This window comes from Lathyrus oleraceus, chromosome 4 (genome assembly GCF_024323335.1).
Source record: "Lathyrus oleraceus cultivar Zhongwan6 chromosome 4, CAAS_Psat_ZW6_1.0, whole genome shotgun sequence".
NCBI lineage: Eukaryota > Viridiplantae > Streptophyta > Magnoliopsida > Fabales > Fabaceae > Lathyrus > Lathyrus oleraceus.
This window is the reverse complement of record NC_066582.1, coordinates 238,814,980-238,835,621: the sequence shown is the minus strand read 5'-3', so window position 1 is coordinate 238,835,621 and position 20,642 is coordinate 238,814,980. Positions and strand designations below refer to the sequence as shown.

Sequence of the window (20,642 nt, the reverse complement as noted above, 5' to 3'; positions counted from 1 at the left end):
ATTTCTAACCAAAACAATCTGAATATATTCTAACTAATTTATATGCATTTTATTTTTCCAAATTAAAATAATAATTATTTCTAACCAAAACAATCTGAATATATTCTAACTAATTTATATGCATTTTATTTTTCCAAATTAAAATAATTTACACCACAAATTTCTATGCTTTAATTAAACTAATTCCACGTAGAAGTTATTCAACCCAATTCGAGGGCCATATTCAAACCATAATCCCAAACCATCCTTAACTGGGACAAACCATCCTTAAATGGGACAAGAATCCTATCCCAACCATTTCTTTGTTCTTTCCTTCACGTGAACAACATATAGCCATAATTTTGCAAACAAACTAGACATTAGTTTTAAAACGTATTAATTCAACTCATTGCTATGTAAAAATAGAGGCACGATAAAAATTTAAAAATTATCAAAACTAAATGATTAAAATTGTAAATTTTATAATAGAAGGAACAATTTTTTAAAATGCTCTAATTAAAGAAACAAAAATATATTTAAACAAAAAATACTATTAATTTTCAATTAAAAAAACTATTTAATTCATTTTAAATTCTTAACCAACTAACAAATTAAAAAAGAGAACAAAGGAAAGAACAATTACAAGGTTTACGCAATAACATCGTCTTTTGCTGTACGACAAAACAAAGCACAAAACTAACATACCTCTCCATATTCTTCAAGTCATTTCACCTTTTCTAATAGTGTTGACCCCTTTCATTATTCACCACTAAAATAATTTAAAATTTATAAAAAGAAAAATTGAAAAAACTGCGAAAATGGGAATTTTCGCAACCAAGTTCTTTACAAGAGCCCGCAACTTCATAAGCGTAGGACTCGTTTCTACCGCAACCCTCGCCGCCACCTCTTCCTCCGCCGCCACCTCCACCTCTTCTTCCGACGACTCTGACTCTTCCTACTATTCTTTTTCGGACCAAACAAACGGCCGCAAGTTACTGAAAACTAAGCTATGCATAATCGGAAGCGGCCCAGCGGCTCACACAGCTGCCATTTATGCTGCTCGAGCCGAGCTCAAGCCGATCCTCTTCGAAGGGTGGATGGCTAACGACACTGCTCCAGGCGGTCAGCTCACTACCACAACTGACGTCGAGAATTTCCCGGGATTTCCGGATGGTATCCTCGGTGCCGAACTCATGGACAGCTGCCGCAAACAATCGAAGCGATTAGGCGCTGAAATCATCACCGAAACGGTTACAAAGGTAGATTTCTCTAAAAGGCCGTTAAAAGTTGTAACTGATTCCACCACCGTGGAGGCAGAATCCGTAGTAATTGCCACTGGAGCAGTTGCGAAAAAATTAGTTTTTGAAGGCTCCGGTGACAGTCCTGACGGATTCTGGAACCGTGGAATATCGGCCTGTGCGGTCTGTGACGGCGCAGCTCCGATATTCCGAAACAAACCTTTAGTGGTTGTCGGCGGCGGGGATACCGCTATGGAGGAAGCTACATTCCTCAGCAAATTCGGTTCGAAAGTGTACATAATTCATAGGAGGGATGAATTTAGGGCTAGTAAAATGATGCAGAGTAGGGTGATGAAGAATCCAAAGGTTGAGGTGTTGTGGAATTCAGTGGTTGTTGGAGCTTATGGAGATGAAAAGGGGAGGGTTCTTGGGGGAGTCAAGGTGAAGAATTTGGTGAATGGTGATATGTTTGATTTGAAGGTTTCTGGTTTGTTCTTTGCAATTGGGCACGAACCCGCCACTAAGTTTTTGGATGGTCAAGTTGAATTGGATTCTGATGGTTACATTGTGACAAAGCCGGGTACTACAATGACTAGTGTTGATGGAGTTTTTGCTGCTGGTGATGTTCAGGATAAGAAGTATAGACAAGCTATTACCGCAGCTGGAACTGGTATTTTTTTTGTTTCTTGATTATATTCATTTGATACTACATTATTAGATTGATGTTATCTGGTATTTAGTGTTTAGGGTTTAATTGATTTTATCTGATATTTGGGGTTTAGGGTTTAGGGAAATGTGTGTTTTCTAAGTGGATTTTATTAGACTTTACTTTTGAAGAAATTAAATCAATGCAGTAGTAAGTATATACTATACTAGGTTTTAAATATCGGCCCTGGTAGCTTCGATATGCAATCCTTGATATTGTAGAGAATCGCTGTCAAATGCGGCCATTGTGGTTTCAATTGCGGTTGCATTGTTGTTTATCAATATCAAAGCATACTATAGGTTAATATGATACATGGCTTTGAAACATTTTGTTTCGAAAATCATGTATTCTTTGAACCCTTTATTTTCAATGTGTTCCATTTTTATTTACCAAAACATTTGGTAGAATTACATGGTGCATATTGCTCAGCCTAGTTTGTGATGCCTTGTGTTGGACCCAAGATTTTAAATCACGATGCTTGATATGGTTGAAAACCGCAGTTAAATATATGAGTTATGCTGGTACAATTTCTGTTGTGTTATTGTCATGGGGACATAAAAAATCTTGATGTAAAACCCACAGTCGTGATCGCAGGTTTTTAAAACCTTGATTGCACCATCCAGTATAATCCTAGTTTTCTGACTTTTTCTTAATTCTTGGAGAGCTACACACCTGCTAAAGATAATTATATTATGGCCAAACATATTTGTATTATAACTTACAAATCATAGTTCCTTTACATAGATTTCTGGTTATTTTTCCTTCCAGAAGTAACTAGGCATGTTACAGGAGTAGCTTGGAGAAAGTACTCTACTCATTTATATGTAGTGTAGTTATAGTTATTCAGTTTCTTCAAACCTATCTGGAAGTACATAGATATAATGTTTTCCGTCATTGTTAAAACTACTCATGAAGTGTTGGTAGACTATGGTTAGCCCCAAATTCTCATTTTGATGATAAGTGATAAGTGATATTATGATTTGTAGTACTTTTATGGATCTTGAAGTTTTCATCTCTGCTACTCATTTGTTGTTTTAATTGGCTTCATTGTGGTCCGCCCCTAGTCGCCTAATTGCGGCATTTGACTTACCTTGATTGCAGTCTCCAACCCTACATTGTGTTGGGTTTGAAGGGATGAAATGTGTTGTTTTGACAATGTTTGTTGGATATTGTATTTGTATCAAGTACTAGAGTTATATAATATGCGAAATGTAATCGGAATCAGATTTATGCGGCAAAATTATTTGTGCAGGGTGTATGGCAGCATTGGATGCAGAACATTACTTGGAACAGATTGGTTTGAAGGAGGGTAAGAGCGATTGAATCGCCAGGTTATTTGGACTTCAGAAGATGCTTCATTAGAAGCAATATTTCTTTAAATTTATTTTAGATAGTAAAAAGCACTTTCTGCATCCCCACCCAACTTCTTAATGTGTACATTGTTTATTATTTGATTACAGGGTTACATATAAATTTATTGAGTTCTCCTAAACGTATTAGTTTTTTAAAAGAAAAAACTAAGTTTCAATTTCAGGTCTTCTTTTAAAATTTTAAGGGCATGTTTAGATTAGCTTTTGGAGGAGATAAAAGCAATTCTAAAGGTATAAAATTGATTTTGAAATGATTTTGAGATATATGGTTCTTCTAAAGTAGAATTGATTTTGTCATAAAAATTGATTGTACTTGAAGATATAATTTATAACTTTTGAGATTAAACATGATTTTTACATTGGAATTTATTGTTCAATCCACTTTTACATTTACATAAATGTATACAAACATAAATCACTTTACATCTAATTTATTTTTAATCAGAATAAATTTTACAAAATCAATTCACTTGGAATCAATTCTCTTTATGCATAACCAAACATAAGTTTTTTATTTTCCTTTATTTTTTATCAAATATTTGTTTTGGTCAGCTTCATCCACAGTGTGATTAAAAATATTAATGGGGTGGTCGTTAAAAAATGGGGCATATTGTCTTCAAAATTCAAGAAAATAAAATCAAAGACCTGGAAGATCCTCTCTAGTGAAGTTAGAAAAAAAATTGTCCACGGAATGAATAGTCTGCGATAAAAAAAATGGGGCATATAGGCTTTGCTAAGATGTCTTCAAAATTCAAGAAAATAAAATCAAAGATGTGGAAGATCCTCTCTCATGAAGTTAGAAAAAAAAATGTCCACGGAAAGAATAATCTATAATGTCATACATAGAAAATGGGAGTATACTTTTCATCTTATGAGGTGTTTTTTGGACATATCTTTTTTATACATTCATCAACATAAATGGGTGATTCAGATTTATTTTGTCAAATTTTAGTTTGGAAATGGATCTCCGTATTAATATTAGGGTAAGTTCGAAATCTATAACAATCCTAAATTTAAAATTCGGTGAGTGTTACGGAGATACATCTTCAAACGTGTTTAATTATCTCCAAACGTGTTTAATTCATATATTCACGCCAGACGCTTCCTCCTTTCTTCTTCATTCGCTGCAAATTTCACTAAGATCACATTTGAGTTCGTGAACAAGTTTCTTCAAGTTCATTTTTTAAGGTTCAACATTATTTTTACTTCACTACATTCAATCCTAAGTCATTACGTCATTTCGTTATACTACTAATGACCGACTTGTGGGTCAGGTCAGATATATGCATATCTACCCAAGAGAGTGATGCGTCAGTTTAGGTATTTTCATGTTACTTTAAGACACACCCCTCAGAGTCTGCTCCTCCCCCCGTTCGTCATAGAGACCTTGTGCCATACTTAAGGGTCTTAATAGTCATATGGTACCAGGAAGTATCGTAGGGTGTCAACTCATATACAACATCCCCCTGTCCGTCATAGAGACCTTGATGCCATACTTAAGGGTCTTAATAGTCATATGGTACCAGGAAGTATCGTAGGGTGTCAACTCCTGTAGAACATGCTTATGCAAACGGCTACATCACATGGTTCTATAGGGTGTCACATCCTACCATGACACCATACACTTTTGGAGGACCACCTATGTCATCTCATTAGGAGATACTGGAGGATGAGTAGACTAGTGATGACTACGTACATGACATGTTCTCAGTTCATCAACAAATTGTGAATATGGTGAGATCAGATATAAATGCTTGATTTTTTTAGAAAGACAATTCCTACTTGACCCTCGTACAAGCCATTATTGGCGGAGCACATAATGTCTTGCAGTATATGCGACAAAGGAGAAACCGTGAGGTTAGACATATCCAGTAATTTATGTTTTTTTGTATTATTATTTTTTTGTATTTTTCAGAACAAATTATGTATGGTCGTTATATTTTGAATTTATTGAATTAATGTATGAGTTTTTTAATGTATGTATAGTATGTTTGAATCAAATTATGACACTCTTAAATGGTTTTATGATAAAAGATGGCTAAAATGACCTAAAATATAAGTTGACCTCAAAAAATGTCAAAGTTAAGACAATGTTGCGGCCTAGAATGCATTAAGGGGGTTTACGAAGATGAATCTCCATATTCACTCTAGAAAATATACAGAGATGCAATGCGGACCAGATTTTGGCAAATTTGGGACGTGTGGCTAAATTACGAGGGCTAATGTGATTTCAGAGGCGTTCGAAGATGCATTTTCAGACACCAATAATTATTTTTTGAATTTTTAAAAATGTAAGAGGTGTGATGAGTATTTTTCGATAGAATTTTTTTTACAACATTTTAGAGAAGTAAAATAAATATCACACTATTATGGAAGAAGAGGTTGAAGGCACTTCCATTCGGTGATATTTAAGATGGAAAAAGAAAAGACTTTTCCACCATAACCATAGTACATATAGATTTTACCTGCAAGTGTGGTCAAATCATTTAATAAATAAAAAATAAAATAATTATAAATTAATTAAGATTTATATTTATTAAATCATAAGTATATTAAAATAACTAGGGTGGACAAAAATTCACCACCCGCATGTAACCGTTCGGTCTGTTAGAAAATGTGAGAAACATTTCGGTTCGGTTTGTGGGTTGGTTCGAAAAACAACTAGTGGATTTTTTTAGACGGGTTCAGACTATATTTTTGGGTCCGTTAGAAATTAAACATAACCGATCTAACAATGAATCTCACATGGCAGTACATGCATATCAGATTAATATTAAAAAATGGTTTATACTTTGTGTATTTGTTCATCATCTATTTATTTTTTTGAATAATTGGTTTCTGATTAGGGTTTGTATCTTTTTATTTACTTTTTTTTTCTCTTGTTTTTGCAGGTGTAAAAATAATTTGTTGGAAGAGTTGTAAAAGTTTTTTTAATTTTTTGAAAGTTTTTTTTAACTTTGTGTGAAAGTTTTTTTTAACTTTGTGTAGAAGTTTTCTACTTTACTCACATAGAACCAGTGTGGTTGTTTTGTGTGATTATTTTCCTTGAGTCTATATTTATGTTATCTCTTTATTTTATCTGTTGTATTCTTTTGAACTTGTGTTTTGAACATTATTGTCTAGTATTATATTGATTTTGTTATTTGAATTTTGTTATTCTTTTGTAGGTTAAGCAAGAAACTAATGGGGTTTATGCTATATTAGAAACAAAAATGTCTACAAGAGAAAGGTTTAAAATTTAGGTGACAAACCTCCATCAATATCTGTTTCAATTTCTAATAGGTTTATGTTTCTCATTCTTCCTTATTTTTTATCATCTGTAAATAGATTAGGTAAATTATGAGAGTTCTCTACATTGAAAATAAACATGTTTAGCGCACAATTTGTAGTGAGACCCTCACCTTATTTATATAAGTTTTAGATTGTAGCTAGTATACTTGCGGGATATCAAGAAGTAAAGGAATACGATCGAGATCACCTTAAGACTATTAAACATGTTAAATCCCTATGTGGGAGTTCTTGACGCCTCTCAAGGATATTGAACATGTTGGATCCCTATGTGGGATTCCTTACTGCCTCTTAAGAGTATTAAACATGTTGGATCCCTATGTGGGAGTCCTTGCCACCTCCCAGGGCTATTAAAGATGGTGGATCCCTATGTGGGAGTCATTGTCGCCTCTTAAGGCTATTAAGTATGTTGGATACCTATGTAAGAGTCTATGTCGTCTCTCAAGGCTGTTAAACTTGATTGGTATTTATGTGGGTATCCTTGTGGCCTCTTACGGCTATTGAACATGTTGGCTCCCTATGTGGGAGTCCTTTCTGCCTCTCAAGGCTATTGAACATGTTGGATCACTATGTGAGAGTCCTTGCTACCTCTCAAGGCTATTAAACTTGATGGATCCTTACGTAGGAGTCGTTTCCGCCTTCAAGGTTATTGAACATACCAGATCTCTATGTAGGAATCCTTTCCTTAAAATTCCAGAAAAATTTAGATCCCTAGGTAGAACCCACGTCTCCCTATGACATGATGAGTGGTCCTGGAAAACAAATATTAACCATGGATGAGTAATAGCAAAAGAACAATACTAAAATACAAAGAATCCCTTAAGGGAAATGTTTTACATTACATAAAAATCCCTTGGGCTAATTTCCAAAGGTACGATTATAAAGGTAGAAAAGAAAATAAGAAGGGGAGGAGTCTGCAAATCATTGTCCATTTCCAGGAGCCAGATTTTATTTAAGAGCGCTCTTAGGGGAAGTCGCCACCCGGTCTCAGCTTAAACATCCGTGGCAGGCAAAGCGACAAGGTGAGAAGTAAGAGAGGTATCTGAGACATCCACCAACTTCCCATCATAGACAATTTTGACCATGTCTATGGGGCTTAAGTCCAGTTCGAGATATAGAAAGGCTATATGCTTCTTAGCCCTCTCAAAGTAGATATTGGAGGTTTCTGCCAAGTCGTCCTTCAGCGTAGATATTGCAACGTGTTATAAAAATTTTGAATGTGAAAAAGTGCATTGCTTTAGGTTGGTATTCGGATACCATAATATGGCATTCGAATACCACATCAGAAAAACATTAAATTTTGAAAATTGGGATTCGGATACCATATATCGGTATTAAAATACCATACTTTGAAAAATGGAAAATATGAATTTGTTCATATGGTATTCAGATACAATCAAGTGGTAATTGAATACCACTTCATCCAGAAGTGAAATTTTAAGTATTTTTCAACTAGTATTCAAATACCATATTGTGGTATTCGAATACTATATTGTGGTATTCAAATATCGCTATGTCATTTTTCTTAAAACTTCATTTTTAATGTATGGCACAATGTATGAACATGAATGATAATGCAAGAAGGGTTTAGATGAAGTGGTAGATGATTTTTCTGAGCATCTAAAGTTTATACATAATGAATTTCAATTGAGTACCTTAGCGTCGCGATGAATTTCCTTAAATTCCATGACATCCAATGACTTATGCATTCTTAATCCTAGCTTGACTATCTTTCTCATAGTTTAAATATTGTCCAACAATACATCTCTTTGATCACTGTAGTCTTTATCAATCTTTAAGCTTGATCAAAAATCTTGATTTAAGCTTCATAATTGTCAAGCATTCATCATGTGTCTTTTTAAGCTCTTTCTTCTTTGATAGTCTTCATCAATCTTTTTATTCATCAAAACTACATTTGGTAGAGTATGGATACATTCTTCACAATAAATAGCCCCCATTTGACCTATCTGAAGATACTGGTTATTAGGGCTATAATCCCAAGCGTGATTTATAGATCATGTTTTATCAGACCAAGTGGTGAATGAGTCACCGCCAAAACTATAGAGTGATATGGCTAGAGAAAAATGTTCACTCTCGAGGCTAACATCTCGACTATAACTCTCATCACCTACTGCATTAGGCAGCACGGTGAGTGACTAATCACCACAGATGTATGATAATGTGGCGAGACCATATTTATTATTTGACATGTTCCCTACTTAGCCTAGCCTTATTTAAGTTCTCTTTGTGCACCCCATATGCTTGGATGCGAGTGGAATGAGGTATGTTGATATTGTATGGGCTTGAGTTCATGATATCTTATAACATACCACAGTCATTCAAGCATAAGGTGTAACACTATAAACCCCAAATATGATTTATAAAACATTGCAGACAATATGAAGATAAAACAAGGGTGTCACAATGACAAAACATTCAAATTTTATTTCGAAGGTGGAATTTTAAATATAAAAATATATATATCATAGTTAATTAGTTTAAAACAACTTAAAGGTCATAGAAAAAGTATTCCCATCCCGAAGTTACAATATCGAAGCAAAACCATAATGAATACTAAAAAGCTTGCAAAAGGCATGATAAACATAACACATAAATAAACTATTGAAGATGCCAATTATGTCATCCTCTATAAAACAGAAGTTATCACTCGTCGGTCTCAACATGGAAATTATCTACATAAAAATACAAAGGTAGAAACATAGAGACAAGAAAGGGGTGAGAATACACTCCATAAATTAAATGGTGTAAAAATAACATGGATAGTACACAACATGCATATTCAATCAACACAGATGTACAATATATAATTTCATTATGCAATGCTTACTTCTTCTACTCCCGTGCAAGTGGCATTAATTATAACACTGGACCAAAGTCCTAAACATTGGACTGAAGTCCTAAATATTGGACCAAAGTCCTGGATATCAGAGTTATTTTACTGATGATCCTTCACGGTGAACCAAATTCCTAAATAATGGACCGAAGTCCTAATCTAATATCCGATATACATGATGATGATCAACCAAATGCAAAGTAATCTCCATCCGAAGCTCTTACTCCAATTATCGACCTTGTCGGTTAAGGCTAACATTGGATCTTTTGAACCTAAATCATGTCATATAATGTTTCTCTCGAACCTAAACATAATTCCCATCAATCACTGTCTGTTAGGGCTAAACATTGGTTCACCTTGAACCTAAAATCATCAACTTTCAACACGGAGAAGGCTATAAATTAAATCAACACTAATCAATCATAATCATTTTCTAAATAATTAATCAATTAATAAAATGAATTAAATTGAGGAATTTGAACCTCTTTGAAAAATCGATCAAATCATCATAATCGATCAAAAATAGGGTTGATGGTCCGACTGTTTCGACCTTGGCGGTAGTCTCCCTTGGGAAAGCTCACATGTCACCGCTGACGACCTAGGGGAACATGTCCTTTCACGGGACGCTGACGGTTCAACCGTCATGTGTGTGATGCCCGTCATCGTTGAAGGTTTGGCATCTTCGTCCCTAATGCAGTAACGGTTGAACTGTCACGCATGTGATGCCCGTCACCGCTGCAGAATCCAATTTCTGCATTTTCCATCCAAAAATAGACCCATATCTCAAATTTTCTCCCAATTCATGTCAGATAAAATACATAATTTAATTTACATGAATAAGCAACAAGTTTCACATCAAATAATATCAAGCTAACACATATAACATCAAATATTCATGTTTTCTTCATCAATTCATCACATAGAAAATTTACACGTTACCATCTACGGATCTTCCCCACATAACTTTCACCAAAGGAATTTCTATACCCCTTAAGTGTGTTACCTCTCGATCCTCAATCTGCAAGGGTGATGTCTCATAAGTCATGTTATCTCTTATTTTCTCATCGTTCGACTGAATCACATGATACGGGTATGGGATATACTTACGAAGTTGAGAGACATGAAACACACTATGAAGGTCTGAGAGATATGGTGGTAATGCAACTTGATAGGCAATTTCTCCGACTCTTTCAAGAATTCGGTAAGGACTAATAAAATGAGGAGTAAGCTTCTAAGACTTTAATGCCCGACCAACACCAGTCACTGAAGTGACTCTCAAGAACACATGGTCTCCTTCCTGAAATTCGAGCATTTTTCTGTGCTTATCATGATAACTCTTCTCGATAGTCTGTTGGACTATTTTAGGTTCGAGCACAACTTCTTGACCAGATTCAAACCAACACAAGGGTGTTCTACACCTCATTCGATATAAGGATTCAAATGGTTCCATTCTGATACTATAATGGAAATTGTTATTATAAGTAAACTCAATCAATGATAAACAACTATCCCAACTACCTTCATGCTCTATGACACAAGCCCTCAGCAGTTCTTCCAAGGACTGGAATTTCTTTCTGTCTGACTATCTATATGTGGATGGTAAGTAGAACTCAACTTTAGCTCGGTTCCCGTGACTGCTTGCAAAAATTCCCAAAACATTGACTTGAATGTCTGATCTCTATCCAAGATGATGCTATAGGGTATTCCATGCAATCTCACTATCACACCTATATAGATCTTGACTAGCTTCTACAATGAGTAAGTGATCTTTATTGGAATGAAGTAAGTTGACTTAGTCAACTTGTCCATAATAACCCATATCAAATCACTTCCTTTAGTAGTCTTAGGAAATCCCACTACAATCCATGGAAATATTATCCCACTTCCACTCATGAATACTCAAAGGTTTCATCAATCCATACGACTTCTGGTGTTCGATCTTTATCTTCTGACAGATCAAGCAAGAGTACACAAATTTTGCAACTTCTTTCTTCATTCCTAGACACCAAAACATCCTTTTAAGATCTTGAAACATCTTCAGGGCTCCCAAATGAATATTCAAACTACTCATATGTCCTTCTTCCAGAATCCTCTTCTTAAGCTATGGAAAATCTAACACCCAAACTTTATCTAGAAACTTGATGATCAAATTCTCTTCTACCTTGAAATATATTACTTTTCCCTGATTAATCAGTGCCAATTGTTCAATCAATCTCAAATCTAACATCTGACCCTCTTTGATTTCTTCCAGTACATCTCTAGTTAACTTCAACATACAGAGCTTCACACTTCATGGCGTAACCTCACAAACCAAGCTTAGATCTTTGAACTGCTCCAACAATTCCATCTCTTTAACCATTATTGCTGACATATGTAAGGACTTCCTACTCAATACATATGCTACCATGTTAGCGTTTCCTAGATGATAATTCAACTCAAAGTAATAATCTTTCAAAATTCTAGCCACCACTTCTGCCTCATATTCAGCTCCTTTTGATCAAACAGATACTTCATACTCTTATGATCACTGAAAACTTCAAATCTCGACCCATAAAGAAATGCCTCTAAAATTTAAGCATGAAAATCATTGCTGCTAACTCTAAATCATGGGTAGGATAATTTCTATCATGAATCTTGAGCTGGCTAGAAGTGTGTACTACAACTTGACCATTCTGCATAAGCAAACCACCTAAACCTATCTTAGATGCATCACAATATACCACAAAAATTCACTCGGGTCCAACAAATCAATATTGGTATCGACGTCAACCTCTTCTTGAACTCTTGGAAATTTCCTTTGCATTAGACATCCCAAACATGCCCATGTACCTTTCGGGTTAGTTGGGTCAAAGGCAAGGCCAACTTCGAAAATCCTTCGACGAACCTCCTATAATAACCAACCAACCCTAGGAAATGTATGATCTCGGTAACTGACTTAGGTGTTTCCCACTGTAATGCCACGTCTACTTTAGATAAATACACTTCTACACCACCACTGGAGATCACTTGCCCAAGGAAGCTTATCTCTCTTATCCAAAAGTCACACTTGGACAACTTGGCATACAACTTCTTGTCCTGCAAGGTTTGCAACATAACTCTCAAGTGCCTTGCGTGCTCTTCGTCTGACTGAGAGTATACCAGAATATCATCTATAAACACCATGACAAATTGATCCAAGTAAGGGTGAAAAATCCTATTCATATACTCCATGAATACTCCTGGTGCATTAGACACACTGAAAGTCATAACCAAATGCTAATAATGACCATAACGGGTTCTGAATACAATCTTAGGTATATCCTTCATCTTCAGCCTAATTTGATGGTAACCTAAACTCATATCAGTCTTACTAAACACACGAGCTCCTACTAACTGATCCATGAGATCGTCAATCCGCGGAAGAGGATACCGGTTTTTAATAGTAACTTTTTTCAAATGGAGGTAATCCACACACAATCTCAGGCTTTCCATCTTTCTTCTTAACCAACAACAGATCCGCTCCCTAAGGCGATACATTAAGCTTGACAAACATCTTCTCTAAAAGATCTTATAGCTTCTTCTTCAACACGCTTAACTCTGATGCAAACATTATATACGGTTCCATGTATATAGGTCCAGTATCGGGTACTAAATCTATTGCAAATTCGACTTCACAATCAGGAGGCAAATCACCAATATCATCAGGGAAAACATCTGGGAACTCGCACATAACATGAAGATTAACAATCGTAGCTTTTCTCTCTACTTTCAGGGAAGCGAACATCATTAACACTTAAGCATCATGTTTCAAGGACATCTCTACTTGGTTCGAGGATATAAACCTCAAATCTTTATTATCATCTAACTTGGGAAATAACACGATCTTATAAAAAAAATCATGTGAACATGGTTGAACTCTAACTAGTTCATTCCCAGAATAACATTTAGTTGACTTAGGGGTAAAAAAAATTAACTCCAATATCTTTACCACAAATGTATAGAGGATAATTCATACAAACTAACGAAGTGGTTACTGAAACATTGGTCGGAGTTTCAATGACCATATTACCTTTCGTAGGTGACATTACCAAGTTTAACTTGATAACACAATCATGTGATATGAATGAATGTGGCACACCTGTATCAATGATAGAAATTAGGGGGATACCGTTTATGAAATATGCACGTCGAATCAAGTTATTTGATCTTGAGACTTCAGTACCACTAAGAGCAAACAATTTCCTCATAGCCTGAACATTCTAACCTACACCTGGTTCTTTCTTCAGTTTTTGACAATATGTGTTTATGTGATCGTGATCTCCACAATTGAAACTGGTTAGAGTTGTATTCTTGCACTCAGGGGCACAATTACCTAGCTTACCACATCTTCCATATATCGGAGAAAACGGAGCACCTCCCCCACAAATTCCATCCCCAATTACAGCTTTATGATTTCTTTTGGCACATGAGTTTGCATACGGATTTCCAGTATTATGATTAGAAAACTTCTTCTTATTCACTCTCTTATAGGGAGTAGATATTTCTTTGTTGGCTTCATCATAAATCTTGCGCCTGTTGACCAACACTGAGAAGCGGCAAATCTTCTGATATCCAATAAACTGCTTGATCTTTGGACGCAACCCATTTTCAAACCTCACACACTTTGAACATTCAACATATACACTATTATAGTGAGAAAAATACCTAGATCGCTCCTCAAACTTGGCCGCATAGTCAACCACAGACATGTTACCTTGCTTCAACTCCAAAAACTCATTCTTAAAATTATTCCAAGTAATAGTAGTGCCAACAACTTCTAATCTTTGGTGGGTATTCTCCCACTAATACTCAACTTTCTCATATAACATATGAGGCCCAAACAATATTTTCTAAGCATCAGTACACGCAATAACTCTAAGAATCTTTTCAATTTCCTAAATCCAAGTTTGGGCACCTTTAAGATCATACCTTCCCTTAAAAGCATGAGGGTTATTCTTCTGGAACTTTTCCAGTCCAAAAAACTCACCAGCTCCTCCATTTTGATCCTGATTAGCTTGCAAAGCTTCATTAGCTTGAGCCATCACATGAGCCATTTCCTCAAGAGTGTCTGCAATCACACGATCATTTCTGCCAGCCATTTCTTCCTGCACAACCAGCCATAAACAAGTTATCCAGTTGAAACAGTAAAGAAAATGGTGGTTATGGGGAAAAACAACACTGGTAGGGTTAACACCAATATAGTACGCAAGGGTACTATAACTTCTTAACACCTAAGGCCAAATGGACCGACCTGCTCTGATACCAACTATATCACACCCTAAACCCTGAACATGATTTATAAAACATTGTGGAAAATATGAAGATAAAACAAGGGTGTCACATTGACAAAACATTCAACTTTCATACCGAAGGTGGAATTTTAATTCAAAAACATAACATAAGTAATTAGTTCAAACCAACTTAAAGGACATAAAAAAGTATTTCCATCATGATGTTACAATATCATATAAAAACCATAATGAATACTAAAAAGCCGACAAAAGGTACGGTAAACATAACACATAAATAAACTACTGAAGAGGCCAACTACACTATCATCCATAAAACAACAGTTATCAATCCCCAGTCTCAACCTGGGAATTTTCAGCATAAAAGTACAAAGATAGAAACATAGAGACAAGAGAGGGATGAGAATACATTATGTAACACCCTTCTACCATACATACAAGTTTAATGCATAATTTAATAAAATTCACAACCGCGTAGGGTGTCACAGATATCATAAACAATTCCTGCTCCATAACACGGGTTACAAAATATCACATAACACATGTCATCGCCTGCTCACCTTCACTTAGGGAACCATCGCATTAGAATAATCACCAAATCAAATCAAATATTTAATAATCACAATTTAGGAAATTAAATCTCATAACTTCAAACTTCATAACATCTTAACAAGAGTTGTAATGTTCAACTACTCACCATTTAAAACCTCATCAACATAAATAGCAAATTCAACAAGACAAAAGAAGTTAGAGAAACATTCCAAGACCGATGTTACATTGACCAGAGAAAGACCCTACTAAGATAACAAAAACTAATAGGGAGCCATTCCAAGAGCTACCTTCCACTTACTGCAGGAAGCTACTCCTGAGTATCTGCACGATGCCCATGTAAAGGCAACATTCAAACATAACGGGTGAGAATACACTTCAATAATTAACAGTGAAAACATGCGGAAGTAAATTATCGCATAACATCATCATAATACACATTACTTAATCAATACCAACATACTAAGTATTCTCATCCAATAACACATCAACAAACCATCAACACACATGCAACTCTTATGCAATGTGCTCAACACCAACTCGATATTCATGTGGTACCAAATATGAACACTCGGGTTCATTTTGCTCCCCGATCCCCACCATAGGATCATATTCCCTCTTAGAACCAAATCACACCAAATCGCAAACATCACCATAGGTAGCACTTCACTAATCCCCCGTAATAGGAATTAGCTACTCGCGCCTGATCCATCACCATAGGATCGAGGCTCACCAAAACTGGACCGAAATCCGTACACCATGATGCATGACTCTCAATTAACATGAATTAACACATCAAGGTTCACCAAAATGATCCCCACACACATCTCATCATTCATGCATCACATCATTCATCATGCAACCATCATTTCAGGTTATAATATCAATAACATCAACAAATAACAGCAACTCATCATACATGATTCAATGGTAATCAATCATATCACTTCACCCTCAAACAACATACATCATCGTATTCAATGTAACGATTCACTAACTAATCAAACAAGTCATCATAAATATCTATGCGGTTGACAATTGACTATTATGAGTGTAACTTAGCATTAGGAAGCCTGTAAGCATTTTGAAATAAGTTAGAAAACGTTTCATACTTGAAAAATAAGTTTTTAAGTGAAAAACCAGTATATGTGTCGACACATACGATCCATAGGTTGACACATAAAATAAAATAAATTCCTATGTGTCGACACATATGAGTTACAGGTCGGCATATCTGCTGCATTTATAAAGCTTGTACATTATGTTCTATGTGCCGCCTTCATGTGTTGACACATGATCTTCATAGGTTGAAACATGACCTTTATAGGTCAACTCATACTGCGAAATTTCCAAAAATATAAATTTTTAACCATCCAAACACTCTCTCATGTGTCAAAAACTCATGTTACGAAAATTCATCAAATAAGATTCAATTTCTCATGGTTATGGCTTCCTAATTCAACATTTACGCTATAATTTTCATGAATAAACATCATATTACAACATATCATTATACTCATCATCTCTAAATTACCCATAATACGATCAAGGTCAAAACATTCAGACATCCATCAATGACATCACATGATCAACAACATCAAAATAAAACATATGAATACATCGATTACAAGAATTCCACACAATTTCACCATGCAATCAATAATTAAAACACATACATCATAATTTGGATTTACATCACCCAATCCTAATAAGGCTAAGGGTTCCTCCATCTACCCCACATGCTTTAACACCCATTAGAGAAGCACATCTCCCCCTTACCTGGTTTCCAACAAAAAGCCTTTGATCCTAAAAGTTATTCTTCAACCATAAGTCTTTGCTCTCCCTCTTTGCCTCTTTTGATCCAACTCTCCAAAACATGTACTGACTCTATAGGTTCCCAAATTCCCTATTTCATTCCAAGACCTATTTCCTTCTAAAAATACTCTCCCCCTTTTACCCTCCAACTTATCATTGTCTCCTCTTCCTACCCTCAATATTTTCCCTATTTCCAACCTTACCCTGAATTCATCTACACATCTTAATTAATTCAAATAAAAAAATGTTATTTCCATCATCATTAAAATTCTTAATAATTCTAGACATAAAAGTTAATCTTTTACTCTCCCTATACCTTTACTTCAAGGACACTTACCCTACAACCACACCATAAACAAATAAAATTCCAATCAATTCAAATAAGATCCTAAACACTTCAATTAAATTAAATAATTGAATTTAAGGTGTTACACATTCCATAAATCAAACGGTGTATAAACAGTAAGGATAGTATACAACATGCATATTCAGTCAACATAAATGTACAATATACAAGGCATGTTGTTTGGATCTCCTCTAAATGATTTTCTTGTTTTGACTCCATTGGAAATATTTCCAATAATTTGATATTGAGAATGATATTTTATTGCTTTCCAGTACCTTTGAGTATCTTGAGATGATGGAGTTTGTGTATTCTCACCACTTTGGTAACAAGAGATTTGTAATTGATTGAAGGAGGCGCATTCTTGAAACTAATATTTTTTGAAGATTTGGTTAATATTTTCAGGTTGTTTGCAATATTGAGGTGGTTGTCAATGGTGATGACAAATTCCATTGAAAATGAGTAGGTTCTTCTCTCTAGAAATTCCGTAGTAGTGATTGTGTAGAAGGGTACAAATAAGGCGGAGTTCTTCTCAAATCCTTGGACAATTCATCACTCAAGGAATCGGTAGGATCAAGGGGTTGATTGCTACATAGTCTTGGAGCAGGTTGGTGATATTGGAAGATTAAGAAGCGTTAATCGATAAAAAATTATGCAGAAGAGTTTGACATTGCGATATATATAAGTCAAGATTCATATAGGAGATTTTAATTTTCTCAGTTGTATTATGGATTGATGATTTTATGAACTCTTGCAAATATTTATCAAATAAAAAGGAACTATTCATGTTCCAATGGGAAACCATTGAAGAATGCACGTAGGCAAAACAAGGACGAACTCTGAAGTACTATAAATCTCGGTGTCATCTCTCTCTCTCTCTCTCTCTCTCTCTCTCTCTCTCTCTCTCTCTCTCTCTCTCTCTCGTATTTAATTTGTACTATTTTCATACTTAGGTATTTCAATTCTAGCGCAGTTTATCGTTGATTCAATTTATAGCAATTTATTATGTAAGCATTAGGTTTTGTTGGAATTGGATACCTTGTTGAGATGCATTGGTGATGAATATTTTGAGAAACAATTGAAGTTAGAATTCTCGATATTGAATCATTGTATAAATACACCTCGTGGATTATACAATCGAATCAATTGAATACCTAGTGTTTCATCATATTCATATTTGGTGTTTGTTAAACGATTTAGTATTTACGTGATCGAAATTTTGAATAGTATAATTTTCATATATTCTTATCAAACCTTTCGCTCGCAATTTTTTAAAACACTCTGATAATTTTTTGTAAATGGCGGTTGGATTTTATTTGGGTCTATTCACCCCTCCCCCCCCCCCCCCCCCCCCCCCCCCCCCCCCCCCCCGCGTATTCACACCCATTAAAATTTACCTCTTCAATAATTGAGTTTTCCATTAGACACGTGTTAACTTCTTCCTCTTCTAATTTTGAGGATGGTGATTTATGCATTTTGAGAATTGGTTTAGGATTCACATATTCGTTTTCATCCTTAATTTGTAGAGTGTGTTGTTGATGCTTCATCTTTCTCTTTAGTTAAAAATATTTTTTATTCCTAATTTTTTCATTACAATATGATGTTATACTTGAGGACTTTGATGCATGTACACACCTTATTGATTTTGATTTTTTTTCTTGGATCTTTTCCTCTTACGTTGTTAAGTGCTTTAACCTTAGAGGTCGTGCTCTGATGTCAATAAAAGTATATAGAAATGTCATTAGAAGGGGGTGTTGAATAGTAACCCTTTTAAAATCTTGCTTTTCATTTCTGAAAACAAGATAGATTTATCCTAATTCACCAAACTTGACTACTCCCGTCTCCACGTTTTGTGAGCTTTTCCAATTAATTATCGATATTTTTTTATCCTTTTCTTACACCAAGATGTATTTTCTTTAGTCTCACCAGACTTACAACACTGATTACAAAGGTTCAGCTAACTTACATTATCTCCCAAGATCAACCTTAACTTTAGGATATACAAAGTATTAATAATGATTTATAAGTAGGACCAGATTCACAATTCCTCAACAAATGATTATTGAGAGGATGTGATTTTAAGACAAATAATATTAGAAATATAGATCCTTGATTGTAAGATTATGATTTTAGTGAGAATATAATTTTGGAAGAATGTGATGAATTTTATTTCTCGATTCTAAGATTATTCAAATTATACATTTACCTTTATAAAAAATTACATATATTTTTGAAAATTAATTTTAGATATTTTTAAATTTAACAAATAAACAAAAATATTAAAAATCAATCTAATTAGTTTAGATAACTTTAAAAAAATTATTAACACTACTATATAACTAATTTTCAATTTATTTTAAAAAATCATGAATAAATAAGTAACTTTGTTATATATGTTAATAATTTAGATAAATATTATATTTAAATGACAAAATTACTAATTGAAGAATATATTATTTTAAATATATAATGTCCATATTCATACTTCTGAAAATTAATATGATTTTAAATAATCTAATTTCCATAAGTTAATTGTTAAGCTCTTCATTAAATGTCAAATTCTTTATTTTTTATTGATATGTTAATAATTCTTCAATTTTTATTTTATTTTGTAGAATATAATTTTTAAATGATGTAAAAGTACATATTCGAACTCGCGACATCCTACTTGTTCATTTTTAAATGGTAAATTTCAATCACTAGACTACTTGATTAAAAAAAGAATACGATTTTAAAGAATAAATTAAATTAATTTTTTTTCTACTATTTTTTATTCTATATTCAAAATAAAAAATGTGAATCGCAGAAATAATATATGATGAATTTTAAAAATAACTTACATCCTATTGTTTCATTTATTTTTTTTGAAAAATTATTGTTTCATTAAATTATATTAAGTTGAATAAGATGTGATCCAATTATTTATATTTTGTCTCCTGCCCTTCACATCAAGCTGAACATTAAGTCATTCAAATTTATAGTAAGATCCATATAGAAAAGATTAATCCAATATAAAATTAGATTAAATTCAAGAATTTTGGCCAGAAGGATCACGTTTAAGATAGATATAAGTAATACCGGCACATGAATATCCCTTAAAACTCTCTTGTCTAAGAATCTCTATGAAAATTACTTGGGAAAAACCGATCTAAGGTATTTGCACAACGTGACAAGTGCCAACCACAACAGACAACTGAAAAGACAAAATGTATTGAGTGACGACCAACCAGAGA

General features: G+C 34.3%; 1 protein-coding gene across 1 annotated transcript; it reads left to right on the top strand.

Moving 5' to 3' along the window:
* Positions 1 to 684: 684 nt before the first annotated feature.
* Positions 685 to 3,415, top strand: LOC127074799 (thioredoxin reductase NTRB). The gene is made up of 2 exons (XM_051016162.1): positions 685 to 1,887; positions 3,176 to 3,415. The coding sequence occupies exons 1-2, from the start codon at positions 798 to 800 to the stop codon at positions 3,244 to 3,246; spliced, it is 1,161 nt and encodes a 386-aa protein (XP_050872119.1). The 5' UTR covers positions 685 to 797; the 3' UTR covers positions 3,247 to 3,415.
* The last annotated feature ends 17,227 nt before the right edge of the window (positions 3,416 to 20,642 follow it).

What these genes read in the sequence shown, in the direction of transcription:
- LOC127074799 (XM_051016162.1), top strand. Translation starts at nt 798, where the DNA reads ATGGGAATTTTCGCAACCAAGTTCTTTACAAGAGCCCGCAACTTCATA. An exon ending in TATTACCGCAGCTGGAACTG is followed by an intron (nt 1,888 to 3,175) that starts GTATTTTTTTTG and finishes TTATTTGTGCAG; the next exon opens with GGTGTATGGCAGCATTGGAT.